A 16549-nucleotide genomic window follows, 5' to 3' on the forward strand; every position below is an offset into this window, starting at 1 on the left:
CAATAATAATCAAATTCTGCCTTTTGTAGGTGTGGTATCATTTCTCTGAGTATGTTTTTTTTTTTTTTTTCCCTTATCTTTAGGGACTGCGTTAACCTTTTTTCTTTGTGTTGTAATAAATAGTAACAGTACATTTGCCATTTCTGAAATCTTCACATGTACAGTTCAGTGACATTAATTTTGTTCATCACACTATTCTACCATAACAATTAACCATTCCTAGATATTTCCTTCACCCTTAACAGAAACTCATTGTCCCCTAAGCATTGCTTTTTATTTTTTAGGTCCCTGGTTTGATATGTACTTAGCTGCTCGAGATCCTGTTGTCCTGAACTTTAATCCATTTATTGCGTTCCATCCTGACCCAAAGTCTGAATATAATGACCAGGTCACACGAGCAACCAACATGACTATGTCTGCCATCCGATTTCTGAAGACATTCCAGGCCAGCCTTCTGGAGCCAGAAGTGTTCCACCTGAACCCTGACAAAAGTGACACTGATACCTTCAAGAGACTAATACGCTTTGTCCCTCCCTCTCTGTCTTGGTATGGTGCCTATTTGGTCAATGCATATCCCCTGGATATGTCCCAGTATTTTCGGCTTTTCAATTCAACTCGTATACCCAAACCTGGTCAGGATGAACTCTTTACTGATGACAAGGCCAAACACCTCCTGGTCCTAAGAAAAGGACATTTCTATGTCTTTGATGTCCTGGATAAAGATGGGAACATTGTGAGTGCAGCAGAAATCAAGGCTCATCTGAAGTACATTCTCTCAGACAACAGCCCTGCCCCTGAGTTTCCTGTGGCATATCTGACCAGTGAGAACCGAGATGTCTGGGCAGAGCTCAGGCAGAAGCTGGTGAGTGACGGCAATGCAGAGACCCTGTGGAAAGTGGACTCTGCTTTGTTCTGCCTCTGCCTAGATGGTTTTCCCATTAAGGACCTTGTCCACTTGTCCCACAACATGCTGCACGGCGATGGCACAAACCGCTGGTTTGATAAATCCTTTAACCTTATTATAGCCAAGGATGGCACTGCTGCTCTGCACTTTGAGCATGCTTGGGGTGATGGTGTCGCAGTGCTCAGGTTTTTTAATGAAGTGTTTAAAGACAGCACTCAGAACCCTGCCATCACTCCCCAGAGCCATCCAGCTGCCACTGACTCATCTGTTGCTGTGAAGAAACTCAACTTCAAGCTTAATGATGCCTTAAAGACTGGCATCACCACTGCTAAGAGGAAGTTTGAGGAAACCATGAAAACCCTCACCATTGACTGCAGGCAGTTTCACAGAGGAGGCAAAGAGTTCCTGAAGAAGCAGAAGCTGAGCCCTGATGCAGTGGCCCAGCTGGCCTTCCAGATGGCCTTCCTGCGGCAGTACGGGCAGACTGTGGCCACCTATGAGTCCTGCAGCACTGCAGCATTCAAACATGGCCGCACCGAGACCATCCGCCCAGCCTCCATCTTCACAAAGAGGTGCTCGGAGGCCTTCGTCAGGGAGCCCTCTAAGCACAGTGTTGGAGAGCTTCAGGAGATGATGGCCAAGTGCTCCAAGTACCATGGCCAGCTGACCAAAGAAGCAGCAATGGGTAAGGCAGTGAGTGGAGAGCATGCTCTTGGGTCTGGTCGCCCTCAGTGCTTAGGGAAGCTTCAGTAATACTCTTCCCCACACCGATTTCTACCTCTTCACTAGGTTTAACCCATTTTCCAACTCCCCACAAATATTTTTTTTCTACCCAGCAATCTGAAAAGACAGACTAACCATTAGGATTAGACACTTATTCTCTGCTCCTAAGCAGTGATGAAGAAATGCAGATAATTTCATCCCCATTTAAGGTCACTTCAGCTGTGATACACAATTCTCCTTTTTCTATTGTTGCCATTAGAATCATTTTTGACAATTTAGGATTTCTAAGCCCACGGCCACTTTGACTCCAGCTAAGTTGTAAGTGTGTTGGTTCCGTGGAGGTGAGTCATTTCAGAAGTTTTTCCCAAATCTTAGTATCTTCCTTCTTTGACTTTTTGTGATAAAATATGAGACCTAGAAAGACCCTTGAGGATCACATAGTTCAGTCTTTTCATGTAGCTTTAAGTCTTGAAGCTAAAAGACACCTCCAAGACATTCCAGTCTTGTTCTCTATTTTGTAGGTAGGAGCTGAGGCCACTAGCTCAGTGTTACACAGCAAGTTACAGTAAGTCTGAGATTAGAACCTTGGTCAATTACCTTCCCCATTGCCACTGTGACTCAATCTTGTCTTTTTCACTTGATCTGGGTTTTACTGTTTTTGAGTCCATAGTTTTTTCTCTACTTAACTTTTCTTGACTGTCGGATTAAACTGATTTAATTTCAGAATTTTTAAATTATGCTTTCATTTTAGGCTCATTTTTAGGCCAGCTATTGGTGACTTTTTTTTTTTTTTTTTTTTGAGCAACTATTCTAGAATGCACTGCCCCAGGGGTTAGTGAGCTGGAGCTTTGCAAATAGAGTTCCAAAGATGTTTCTTCCACTCTCAAGGGTGCTGTGGAGGAGATGCCCGCTATGGATGGGAGGTTTCACTAAGGTCTCTTTGAGTTCTAGCTGCTGAGACTGGTTTTCCATTTTATCTCTGACAGGCCAGGGCTTTGACCGACACTTGTTTGCTCTGCGGAACCTGGCAGCAGCCAGAGGGATCCCCCTGCCTGAGCTGTACCTGGACCCTGCATATGGGAAGATAAACCACAATATCCTGTCCACGAGCACTCTCAGCAGCCCAACAGTGAGCCTTGGTGGCTTTGCCCCCGTGGTCCCTGATGGCTTTGGTATTGGGTACACGGTTCACGACAACTGGATAGGCTGCAATGTCTCCTCCTACCCAGGCCGAAATGCCCACGAGTTTCTCCTCTGTGTGGAGAAGGCTTTAGATGACATGTTTGATGCCTTAGAAGGCAAAACCATCAAAACAGCATCTGGGTAGATGAGATGCCTTGGTAATTTCCTTATGAAAATCAGGGCCTGTGGAGCCAGTAAGTGCTATCCTGTGACTAATGAACTCAATCATGAAGTGATGATTATTAGGCCATGGTACAAGGGTAGGGCTTTAAAGTGATGATTTAAAATCTAAACGTAACTTCTGAATGGGACTAGATCACAACTAAAAATATGGTTTAAGGACATGATCAGAAGGTGGCATTTGAAAAAAAAATGCCCAGGTGTATTTATTGTTTAAGCAGAAATAAAATTGATTGTGGTAGATAGTTACTCTTAATTTTTTTTACCCTAAATTTCCAAATGCCTACAAAGAACTTGCCAACACTAAATTCGGGCATTCTGCCACTTCCATTGGCTTCTGGCTGTTCGGGTGAATGGTGAGAAATAATGACATCTTCTCTATAAACCTCTTCTCTCCTTGAAAAATCTCTTAATTATTAAGGAGTATACTGCTGCTGCTATTTGATTTGCAGTTCTTCTGCAGTGAAGGTTGTTCCCATGGATTTGGGAAGTGCTCCAGCCAATAGGGATTTATCATTGGTGTGTATTTGCTTTAACTAGTTGCATCTCTTGTGCTAATGTTGGCTTGTCTGAGCCAGAAGAGATTTCTGTACGTTTTGCAGTTGTGGAAACCTCTCTATTGAGTGAAATGAACACAGACTTTTTTTCTCTGATTTATCGTTGTTGTTATTGTTGTTGTTATGTGCCATTGAGTCGTCTCCAACTCATAGCAACCTTATGTACAACAGAACGAAACACTGCCTCATCCTATGCCAGCCTCACAATCCTTCCTATTACTGAGCCCATTGCTGCAGCCACCGTGTCAGTCCATCTCGTTGAAGGCCTTCCCCTCTTTCATTGACCCTCCCCCTTACCAAGCATGACATCCTTCTCCAGAGAATGGTCCCTTCTGACTACATGACCAAAGTAGCTGAGTTGAAGTCTGGCCATTGTCTCTTCCAAGGAGCATTCCAGGTACACTTGTTCCAGCACAGATTTGCTAGTCCTTTTGGCAGTCCACAGTACTTTCCGCATTCTTCACCAGCATCACAACTCAAAACCATCAATTCTTTTTCAATCTTCATTATTCATTGTCCAGCTCTCATGTGCCTATGAGGAGATTGAAAATACTATGGCTAGAGTTAGGCATATCCTAGTCTTCAAGGAGATATCTTTGCTCTTTAGTGCTTGAAAGAGGTCTTTTGCAGCAAATTGCCCAATGCAATATGTCTTTTGATGACTGCTGCTTCCATTGGCACTGATTGTAGAACCAAGTAATATGAAGTCTTTGACAACTTCTGTCTTTTCCCCATCTATTGTGATGCTGCTTATTGGTCCAGTTGTGAGGTTTTTGTTTTCTTTATGTTGAGGTATAATCCATACTGTAGACTGTCGTCTTTAATTTTCATCAGTAAGTGCTGAAAGTCATCCTCACTTTCAGCAAGCAAAGTTATGTCGTCCGCTTATCACAGGTTGTTAATAAGCCTGCCTCTAATCCTGATGCCACATTCTTCATATAGTCCAGCTTCTTGGATTATTTGCTCAGCATACAGATTGAGTAAGTATGATGAAAGGATGCAACCCTGACACACTCCCTTCCTGATTTTAAACCATACAGTATCGCTTTGTTGTGTTCAAATGACAGCCTCCTGGTCTATGTACAGGTTCCTGGTCTTGAGTACAGTTGTTCTGGAATTCCAATTTTTCTCAAAGTTACCCATAATTTGTTATGATCCACACAATCGAATGCCTTTGCACAGTCAATAAAACATAAGTAAACATCTTTCTGGTATTCTTTGCTTTCAGCCAAGATCCATCTGACATTAGCTATGATATCCCATGCTCCACATCCCTTTCTGAATCCAGCTTGCATTTCTAGAAGTTCTCTGTCAATATATTGCTGCAACCGTTTTTTAATTATCTTCAGTACAATTTTACTTACATGTGATAGTAATGATATTGTTCTATAATTTCCACATTCTGTGGGATCACCTTTCTGTGGAATGGGTACAAATATGGATCTCTTCCAGTCAGTTGGCCAGGTAGCTGTCTTCTAAATTTCTGGGCCTGGACAAGTGAGTGCCTCCAGCACAGCATCCGTTTGTTGAAACATCTCAATGGGTATTCCATCAATTCCTGGAGCCTTGTTTTTTGCCAATTCCTCAGTGCAGCTTCAACTTCTTCCTTCAGTGCCATTGGTTCTTGATCGTATGCTACCTCCTGAAATGGATGATCATCTGCCAGTTCTTTTTGGTATGGTGATTCTGTGTATTCCATCCATCTTCTTTGATGTTTCCTGTATCATTCAACATAATTGCCCATGGAATCTTTCAATATTGCAATTCGAGGCTTAAATTTTTTCCTCAGTTCTTTCAGCTTGAGAAATGCTGAACATATTCATCCCTTTTGGTTTTCTAACTCCAACTCTTGGCAGATTTCATTATAATAATTGACATTGTCTTCTTGAGCTGCTCTTTGAAATCTTCTGTTCAGGTCTTTTTTCCTGTAGATTCTCCCATTTGCTTTAGCTACTCTCTGTTCTAAGGGCAAGTTTCAGAGTCTCCTCTGACATCCACTTTGGTCTTTTCTTCCTTTCTTGTCTTTTTAATGACCTTTTGTTTTCTTCATGGATGATGTTCGTGATGTCATCCCACAATTCTTCTGGTTTTCGGTCATTGGTGTTCAATGCATCAAATCTGTTCTTTGGATGGTCTCTACATTCAGGAGGGTAAAATCAAGGTCATATTTTGGCTCTTGTGGAGTTGTTTTAATTGTCTTCAGTTTCAATTTGAATTTGCATATGAGCAGTTGATGATCTGTTCTACAATCAGCTCCTGGCCTTGTTTTGGCTGAAGATATTGAGTTTCTCCATTGCCTCTTGCCACAGATGTAGTCGGTCTGATTCCTGTGTATTCTGTCTGGTGAAGTCCATGTGTATAGCCAGCATTTGTGTTGCTGAAAAAAGGTATTTGTAATGACTAAGTCGTTGGTCTTGCAAAATTCTGTCACGCAATCTCCAGCGTCATTTCTGTCACCGAGACCATATTTTCCAACTACCGGTGATTCTTCTTTGTTTCCAACTTTTACATTCCAATCACCAGTGATAATTAACACATCTTGATTTATTGTTAGAACACTGCTATAACATGAAAGGGTTTTTGTGTTTATAATTTTACCCACAATCCCAGAAGCTTTCTCAGGGAGTTAGTGGTACAGCTGGGATTTGAATACTTTTACTGTGATTTCAATTCCAGGGCCTTTTGCACTATAGCTTGCTGCCTTATTTATTCAGATGGAGCCCCTATCTGTGTTGTCGCATCAATTCTGACTCACAGCAACCACATGACAGAGTAGAACTGCTCCACAAGGTTTCCTAGGCTGTAATCTTTATGGGAGCAGATTTTCAAGCCTTTTCTGATGCAGAGCATGTGGTGGGTTTAAATTGTCAACATTTCAATTAGCAGCCAAGCATTTTAAGCATTGCACCACCAGAGCACCTTAGAGCCCCTAAATAACAAACTCACTTTCACCGAGTCAGTACCTACTCAGTGACCCTATGGGAGAGAGTAGAACAACCCTGTAGTGGCTGGTGAGTTCAAACTGCTGACCTTTCAGTTAAAAAAGCCAAAACCAAAACCCACCGCCATCAAGTCGATTCTGACTCACAGTGACTCCCATTGGGTTTTGAAAGCTGTAAATCTTTACAGAAGTAGATTGTCTCATCCTGTTCCCTTTCAGTTGTTGTTGTTGTTGTTATGTGCCGTCGAGTCAAACCCGACTCATAGCGACCCCTCCTTGGGTTTCCGAGGCAGTATCACTACGGAAGTAGGATTGCCCAACCTTCCTTCCGAGGAGTGGCTGGTGGGTTTGAACCGCCAGCCGTCTGGTTAGCAGGCAAGTGTCTTAGCCACTACGCTACCAGAGCTCCCTCCCTTTCAGTTAGCAGCTGAAATTTAACCACTGCTCCAGGGCTCCTTCCTATACAACAACACAAATATAATTCTAACATTTATTGAGCATTTACTCATTTAATCCTTAAAATCCATGTAAACATATCTGCGTGTCTACTTTGCTGACTCCATCTATTTATGTCATAGCATGTATCAGAACCTCATTTCTCTTAATGGTTGGATAATAGTCCACTGTATAGCTATGCCACACTTCATTTATAACTCCAGGTCTTTGCACATTTCAGTATAATGATTTACTTTGTCTTCTTAAGCTGCTCTTTGAAATCTTCTGTTTAGCTCTTTTATTTCAATATTTCTTCCTTTTTCTTTAGCTATTCTTTGTTCAAGACCAAGTTTCAGACTCTCTGACACCTATTTTGGTCTTGTCTTCCTTTCCTGTCTTTTTAATGACCATTTCCTTTCTTCACGTATGATGTTCTTGATGTCATCCCACAATTCGTCTGGTTTTCAGTCATTGGTGTTCAGTGCCTCAAGTCTATTCTTCAGATGGTCTCTAAATTCAGGTGGGATATAATCAAGGCTACATTTTGGCTTTTGTGGACTTGTTTTAATTGTCTTCAGCTTCAACTTGAACTTGCATATGAGCAATTGATAGTCTGTTCCACAGTCAGCTCCTGCCCTTGTTTTGGCTGAAGGTATTGAGATTGTCCATCACCTCTTGGCACAGATGTAGTAAGTCTGATTCCTGTGTATTCCATCTGGTGAAGTCCATGTGTATAGCTCCCATTTATGTTGTTGAAAAATGGTTTTTGCAATGAATAAGTCATTGGTCTTGCAAAATTCTATCATGTAATCTCCAGCATCATTTCTGTCACCGAGGCCTGTTTTCTAACTACTACTCAATTGAATCTTCTTTGTTTCCAACCTTCACATTCCAGTCACCAGTAATAATCAATACATCTTGATTGCATGTTTGGTCAATTTCAGACTCCAGAAGTTGGTAAAAATTGTCAATTTCTTTGGCTTTGGCTTTGGTGGTTGGTCTGTAAATTTGAATAATAGTAGTAGTAACTGGTTGTCTTCGTAGGCATATGGATATTGTCCTATCACTGACATCATTGTACTTCAGGATAGATCTCGAAACATTTTGTGACGACAAATGCCACACCATTAATCTTCAATTTGTCATTTCCAGCATAGTAGATCATATGGTTATCTGATTCAGAATGGCCCAAACCCATCCATTTCAGCTCACTAATGCCTAGGATATCGATCTTTATGTGTTCCATTTCATTTTTGACAACTTCCAGTTTTCCTAAATTCATACATCATACATTCCATTTTCTGATTATTTAATGGATGCTTGCAGCTGTTTCTTCCCATTTTGAGTCATGCTCCATCAGCAAATGGGTTATGGTCAGTAGTCAGTTTTTCACTCTTCTCACTTTCTTGGTCTAAGTGTGGACAGAGCCATTTCAGAGCACATTTTACATAGTTAGCTGTAAGCTGTGTTCATTCTTTCCTGTCCAGCTTGGGAACCTTTAATGACAGCAAGAGTTGCCATCCCACTGTTCCATATATGACACAGCTCATGTGCCATACTGATGAGCAGTAGAGACATAGAGCTGCAAGAGATAGTCTTCAACCCTCCCAACACTTTATTCCACCCATATCATTAAGGTAAAGCTTTACTCCATCCACATAATTAAGGTTGGCTCTCCTCTGAGGAGACAACTCTTTCCTAGTCATATTCTGAGGGCCTTCCAACCTGAGGGATTCATCTTCTGGCACTAAATCAGACAGTGTTTCAGGGCTATTCATAAAGTTTTCCAGTAATATATCAGATAGTTTCACTACTATTCATAAGATTTTCACTGCCCAAACTTTGAGAAGTAAATGGCCCTTCCTTCTTCAGAGTCTGTCTTAGTCTGGAAGCTCCACTGAAACCTGTACACTGTGGGTGACCCTGCTGGTATTTGAAATACCAGTGGCATAGCCTCCAGCCTTTTAGCAACACATAAGCACCACAGTACAACAAACTGACAGACGAGTTTCATTTGTCAATTGGTGGTCATTTGGGTTTCCACTTTTTGACTATTATGAATAATACTGCTATGAACATTTGTATACAAGATTTTACAGGTATCCTCCACTTTTCAAAAGTTCACTTTACACCATTTCATTTTTACAACAGACCTACATTAGTACCTGTTTACACTAACTGAAAGAAATCCAAACATGATTTTCACTTTTATGAAAAAAAGACAAAAGGTGAAACTGGCATTCAGCATTTGTTTTACAGCCAGCTGTCCAAGAGGCAGCAAGAGTGGTACTGCAGGGCTCCTTTCCTAAGAACTGCACTTAGTATCTCAGCATCAAGCTGCTATACCTTTGAACTGTGTCTGTAAGCACCATATATTGGCGTTATTTTAGGTTTTATGTGTTGTTTGGTATGATTACAAATCAACACCAAACTCACTGCCACTGAGCCAGTCTGACTCATAGCGACCCCTCCTTGGGTTGCTGAGGTAGTTTCTCTATGGAAATAGATTGCTTCATCTTCCTCCTAAGGAGTAGCTGGTGGGTTTGAACTGCCAGCCTTCTAGTTAGCAGCCAGATGCTTTAGGCAGTACATTTACATAGGTTATTTTTGGGCCTGAGAATGCTGAAAAACTTTTCCCATATACGTTGTAATTGCTTCTTCTCTTTACACCATTTTGACTTATGAAGGAAAGGTTTCATAGTAATGCTCTACTTTCAGATAGAGGGGAATACCTGTGTATATTTTCGTTTCTCTTAAATATATACCTAAGAATGGAATTGCTGAGTCATGTGCTTAGTCTGTGTTTAACATTTTGAGGAACTACCAGACCGTTTTCCAAAGCAGCTGTACCATTCCCACCAGCAGTGTATGCAGTCTCCTACTCTGCTTGTGTATGTGTGTGTGTTATGTGCTGTCGAGTCGGACCTGACTCATAGCAACCCCTCCTTGGGTTTCCGAGGCAGTATCACTACTGAAGTAGATTGCCTCATCTTCCTTCCGAGGAGTGGCTGGTGGGTTTGAACCACCAGCCTTCTGGTTAGCAGTCAAGTGCCTTAGGCACTATGCTACCAGAGCTCCTGCTTAGCCCAGGTTAAATGTCCCCTCCTGGTGCAGCGTCTAAGGTTTTTGACTGCTAAACAGAAGGCTGGCGGTTCAAACCCCCCAGCTACTCCTTGGAAGGAAGATTGGGCAATCTACTTCTATAGAAATACCACCTGGGAAACCCAAGGAGGGGACGCTATGAGTCAGATCTGACTCGATGGCAGTAAGTTGTTGCTTTTTTTTTAATGACGCCTCACTGGGTTCTCCCCAGAAGAATAGGCCATACCTCTCCACCCTTCTCTTGCTCCTTGCCTTGACTTCTGTTTTAGCTAACAAGGGACCTTACACATGGTAGGTTGTTGCTGGAGACAGCATTGTTCCCCTCCCACCTTTGCAAAGTGTCTTTGTAGCTCCTCCCAATGAGGTGGGGTCTATTCTTCCACCCCTAACTGGCCCTCCTGCCACTAGACTTGACTCTTGTTCCAGTCCATTCATGTCACTGCTTAAAATCCTCTAGTGATTTTGCATTACTCTTGGGAAGAAGTCCATACCCCTTCATGTGACATTTGAGGCCCTGATGGACCTCTCTTTTGATCTTTTCCTCAGGGATGCCATGCCATTTACTATTACCTCTCTTAAGAGAATCAACTCTGCCCTTTTGTGTGTCTTCTGCTCAGCTTTTTTACCTTCCCTAGGAAACCTCCCCTGACCCCACTGTTCCAACATGAAATTAGTATCCCTCCTGTATATGGCCAAAATATGCCGAACTAACCTTTATCATGGCATTTTCACACAGTTTCTGCAACTGTTTCCATTGCTAGACTGAGGCTTGGCACAAAGGGGGGCTTGATAAATATTTGTTGACTAACTGAATATCCCACCTCCATTGTGATTCCCTGCCCATGCAAGCATCATGAGGGCTCTTGCAGCTCTATGTCTCTACCACTCATCAGTATGGCACATGAGCTGTGTCATATATGGAACAGTGGGATGGCAACTCTTGCTGTCATTAGAGGTTCTCAAGCTGGACAGGAAGGAATGAACAGAGCTTACAGTTAACTATGTAAAATGTGCTCTGAAATGGCATCTGTCCACACTTACACCAAGAGAGCAAGAAGAGTATAAAACTGACCACTGACCATAGCCTAGAGTCACCTAAAGATGACAAGTAATTGAGTGAAATGGATTCCAGATTCATTTTCCCCTCTAGTTGTTATTGTTTCTAGCTATTATTGTTAAAACATCACAGATAGTTTTTTTAAAAAAAAACTTTTTACTGTGATTTGGGTGAAAGTTTACAGATCAAATTGGTTTTCCATTCAACAGTTCATACACATTTTGATTGGTGGCACTGATTGCAATCTACACAATGTAAAAGCACTCTTCCCACTTCTTTCCTATTTACTGTTTTCATTCATCCTGCTTTCTTATCCCCTTCTGCATTCTGAGCTTTATTCCTGGGCAAATGCTGCCCTTTTTGTCTCATATGGTTAGTTGTTGTAAGGAGTGCATACCTCTCCCTGGTGTTATTGTTCACCTTATAGGCCTGGTTATTGTCTGCCTGAAAGTTGAGCCACAGGAGTAAGTTTGGTTCCAGGCTTGATGAGTGTCTAAGGGACATAGTCTCAGGGGTTCCACCAGTCTCTGAAAAGTAAGCCTGGTCTTTTATATTATTATTTTGAGTTTTGTTCTATGTTTTCCACCCACTCTATCCAGGATCTCCTATTGTGATCCCTTTTAGAGTGGTTGGCAGTGGTAGCTGGGCACTACCTAGTTCTGGTCTCAGGCTAGTGAAGGCTGCAGTTCATGTGCTCCATTAGTCCTTTGGACTAATTGTTCCCATGTGTCTTTGATTTTCTTCAGTCTTCTTTGCTCCAGAAGGGTGGAGACCAGTAGTTGCACTTTAGATGCCTGCTCGCAGATTTTAAGACCCCAGTTACTGTTCACCAAAATAGGATGTAGAACATTGCCTTTGTGGATTGTTATGTTGATTTACCTTGATTTCCTCCCAACACTATGGTCCTGAGCCCCCAAGCCCAGTGACTCATTCCCTCAAGGTGTTTGGTTATGGCTAAGGAGTTTTCGTAACTTTGCCCTGCATGCAGTAATTATGGATATATTTGTAGCACATATAAATGCATAGGTAGAAACATCCTCTGTAAAACCTATATATATTCATGGATTTAGTCCCATTTGCCTTCAGCTTGTATGTCTATGTTCTACTAGTAGACTGTTGTAAGTACTGTTATCACAGGATTGTGCATGTAACAGTATTTACCTTTGTTGCCTTTAACTTTTGTGCTCTTCCCAGTGTCTTCCTTTGCTTGATCATTTTGTACTTATCCCCTTATTATATATATATCTCCACAGATGTCTATCCTCTAGTTAGTGATTTCCCTTCCCTTCCCCTTCCCACCCTTGGTAACCTTCAAAGAATGTTTCTGTTGGTAAATCTTTTCTTGACTTTCTACATTAGTGTTCTCCTACAGTTGTCCTTTTGTGGTTGACTAATGTCATTCAGCATAGTGTCCTCCATGTTCATCTAGTTATGAAGTGTTTCACAGATTCATCACTATTCTTTAACATTGAGTAGTGTTACATTGTGTGTGTGTGTACCATAGTTTGTTTATCCATTCATCTGTTGATGGGCACTTAGATTGTTTTCCTCTTTTTGCTGTTGTGAATAATGCTGTTTTGGTTTTTAATAATTTTTAATGCACTTTATTGAAATATAATTTATGTACAGTGAAATACACAAAACTAAAGTGACATGGGTCAATGCATTTTTTTTTTTTTTGCAGTGTTCCCTCCCTTACCCTCCCACCCCAGGCAACCAACAAAGAATGTTTCCCTCCATATGTAAACCTTTCCTTGACCCTCCACAACACAAACTAATATTATATTTGTCCTTCTGTGATTGACTTATGTCACTCAGCATAATGTCCTCCAAGTTCATTACATGGTGTTTTGCAGACTCTACGTTATTCTTTAGTGCTGCATAGCATTCCATTACGTATATGTACCATAGTTTGGTCATCCACTCTTCTGCTATAAATCTTAGAGATAAGTTCCTTGCCAGATATGTAATTGTCATCAAATATGAATTTGTCGCTGTCATTTTTGTTATGTGCTTTTTTGTGGTGTCAATTTCTTTGTTCCATGTAATTTTCTATGCTGAGCTCGTTTTGTTTATGAATCATGTTATCACTTCCTTCATTGCCATTGTTTTAGTATTTGCTGAATATTTATGCTAGTCCTCTTTTTTGATGTGAAGGTTTATCATTTTCCTTTGAGGTTACCCTGTGATTTACAGTTTTCTTCCCAAGTTTAGAACAGTCCATTCTATCTTGTAGTTGTCTTGACTTCCCTACCATCTAGAAGTTCTGTAACACACAGTTTTTTCCCCTCCTTTTGGTTTGTAGTTGTCCTCATTTGTCAATTGATGTCTTTGGTTCTCTGTTTACAATCTTGTAGGCTTCTTTACTTTGGATACTTCCAAAGCTGGGTTGGTTTCTGGGTTATATCATCATGTGTGTTAATGTTGAGTTGTTGTTGGCTGTTGTTGCTTCTCTGTTCAAAGGACTCCCTTTAGCATCTCTTGTAAGGTTCATCTGGTTTTAACAAATTCCCTTAATTTCTGCTTATCGGGAAATGTCCTAATTTCACCATCATATTGAGGGGACAGTTTTGCTGGGTACATAATTCTTGGTTGGAAACTTTTCTCTTTCAGTATTTTTATATACCATCCCACTGTCTTCTCACCTGCATGGTTTCTGTCAAGAAATCTGAGCTTAGTTTTATTGGTTACCCCTTGTAGGTAACTTTTCGTTTTTCCTGTGCTGCTCTCATGATTCTCTCTTTGTCTTTGTTTTGGTAAGTTTGATGATGATATGTCTTGGTGATTTTCTTTGGGTTCTATCCTGTTTGGGGTTCATTGGACTTCCTGAATGGACATAGTCTCATCTCTCATCATACCAGGAAAATTCTCTTCCAACAAATCTTGGACAATTTTTTCAGTGGTTTTATTTGTCTCTTCCTGTTCTGGAATTCTGATTACATGTAGGTTATTCCTTTTGATATCCCACATGAACCTTAGGCTTTCTTCATTTTGTTTTGATCTTTTTTCTGATTTATCCCTTTCCAAATAAGTGTTCGGGTATTTGCCTTCAATCTCCCTAGTTCTGTCTTCATTGATTCTATTCTGCTCCTTGGCCCATTCAATGTCTTATCTATTTCTGAAAATTTAGTATTAATCTTCTGGATTTCTGTGTGTAGATTTTGTATCATTTCAAATTTTTCATCTATTTTGTCATTTTGTTCTTGTATTGTCTTTCAAAATTGTTCTAGGGTTTCCTCTGTGTTTTCCTTGATCTGTCTTTCAATTCAATGAAGGTAACTAACCTAAATATAATTCTTTTGAATTCCTTATCAGGGAGTTCCAGTGCTGCATCTTCCTCAGGGATGTGTTTTGGGTCTATATCCTGGTCCCTTGTTTCTCCTGCTTTATCTTGCTTCTTTGTGTGAACTGTGATGCTCTGTTATCTTCGAGGCATTGTGACATTTTTGTGTTTATATTTAATTGGTGATTGTATGTGGGAGTGGTGTGCCCACGATTTACGTTTTCTTTGTTTGTTATCTACACAAGCAGGGTACTGTTTTCCTCTGTTTGCTTGTTGACAGTACTTATATACTCACTATTTGACTTGTCTTCTTTCCTGTTGACAGCCTCTTGTATGTCCCTGCCAACCTTGGCAAACAGAGCTTATTCTTAGGTCCCTGGAATCCAAATGAAAATGCTATCACTTTAAGACGGCTGGCGGTTCAAACCCACCAGCCACTCCTCGGAAGGAAGGTTGGGCAATCCTACTTCCGTAGTGATACTGCCTCGGAAACCCAAGGAGGGGTCGCTATGAGTCAGGGCTGACTCGACGGCACATAACAACAACAACAACATCACTTTAAAGTCCAAAATGGTTGCCACTTGTAAAGATTGAAAATGGCTGCTCTCTCGGTCACTTTAAATATCCAAAATGACCACCTCTTCTAAACGTTCAAAATAGCTGAGCCCTCAGTCACTTTATATATCCAAAATGGCTGCCGCATGTAAACAATCAAAATGGCTGTGCCCTCTGGACAGCGGAAAATCAACAGCTCAGTTTGTCTCCCTCCTTGCTGTTTCCCTTCCTAGTCATAGGCACCAGTGCAGTTGTCCCTGCAGCCCTTGGTGACCAGGGTTGATCTTTTAGGTCAATTCTCAGGTCCCAACACCATTTGGAAATATTCAGGCTGTTGGTCCTGTCAGAGTAGCTGACAGTCCCCAGCTCTTACCACTCTATACTCACTGTTGTCATTCAGGTTTTTCCACTAGTTAGTGCGTAATCCACTTCTGCATAGTTCCTTTCAAAGCTCAGGGCTCCAGTATTATCTTCTGTATCTCTGTCAATTGGTTTTTCTTTTCTTTGTTGAAGAGGGTCTTTGTCACTTGTCTGCCTATTCCTCCATCTTACCAGAAGTCTTTGTTGTGTTTTTTAATGGCTAATGATCACAAGATTGCCTTCTTTGGTATCTGTTCATGTCCTTTGCACATTTTTTAATTGGACTTTTTTTTGGCAAGGTGTTGTCATTTTCTATAAATTTTAGAGATTACTCCCTTGTCCAATATGTCATTGCCAAAATTTTCTTCCCAGTCTGTAGGTTCTCTTTTCACTCTTTTGGTGAAATCTCTTGAGGTGCATAAATGTTTAATTTTTAGGAGGTCCCAGAAGTCTAGTTTGTCTTCTGCTGTTTGTGCATTTTCAGTTGTGTTTGATAGTGTATTTAAAGCCATGTATTAGGGCTCTAAGTTTGCGCCTATTTTTTCTTTGATGCTTTTTATGGTTTTAGGTTTTACATTTAGGGCTTTGATCTATCTTGAGTTAGTTTTTGTATATGATGAAAGATACGGATCCTGATTCATTTTTCTGTAAGTGGATATCCAGTTTTGCCAGCACCCTTTGTTAAAGAGACTATCTCTTCATCATTTAATGGGTCTGATGGTTAAAGTTGTATGTTATCTTGTCTGGGCAGTGGTTCTCAGTGATTTAGCAGTTACGATATAATCATTCCCCATGATGAGAGCTTATATAATGTAATCATCTTCTTTTGGTTACCTAGTGCTGCTCTGACAGTAATATACCACAAATGGGTTGACTTTAACAAACAGGAGTTTATTCTCTTACAGTTTTGCAGGCTAGTAGTCCAAGTTCAAAGTGCCAGGCTGTAGGGGCTGGGTGAAAGCCCCTTGACCTTGGGCTTCAGCTCTGCATCTTGCTTGCAGCCCATTGAAACTAGAGTAATCTTTTCACTCAGGCAGCTGCTGGCTGCTGAGGCTGACAAACCCAAGGTCGACAAGTAAAAAAGCACAGTCCCTGATATTACCAAACCACATATCAGGCCATTGATTCAAGTCCATTAAAACTCTCAAGATCAGTAGAGCATGGCAGCTTATTGAATAAAGACTTGGCTACAAGGGTCCAAACATGCCAAAAAGCTGGAGACCGTTCCCAAAGCTTCTCCTTACATACGGGAAGCAGACCACATCCCTAA

General features: G+C 41.1%; 1 protein-coding gene across 1 annotated transcript in view; it reads left to right on the plus strand.

The window, feature by feature from the left end:
• The window catches only part of CPT2 (carnitine palmitoyltransferase 2), a 39351-nt gene extending 36397 nt beyond the window's left edge, over positions 1-2954 (plus strand). The window contains exons 4-5 of the mRNA XM_007945918.2: positions 285-1589; positions 2614-2954. Of these exons, the coding sequence (XP_007944109.1) occupies positions 285-1589; positions 2614-2954 (1646 nt within the window). The remainder of the gene's footprint in view (positions 1-284; positions 1590-2613) is intronic.
• The last annotated feature ends 13595 nt before the right edge of the window (positions 2955-16549 follow it).

The sequence above is a fragment of the Orycteropus afer genome, unplaced genomic scaffold (assembly GCF_000298275.1).
Source record: "Orycteropus afer afer isolate SDZICR_OR568_19922 unplaced genomic scaffold, OryAfe1.0 scaffold00145, whole genome shotgun sequence".
NCBI lineage: Eukaryota > Metazoa > Chordata > Mammalia > Tubulidentata > Orycteropodidae > Orycteropus > Orycteropus afer.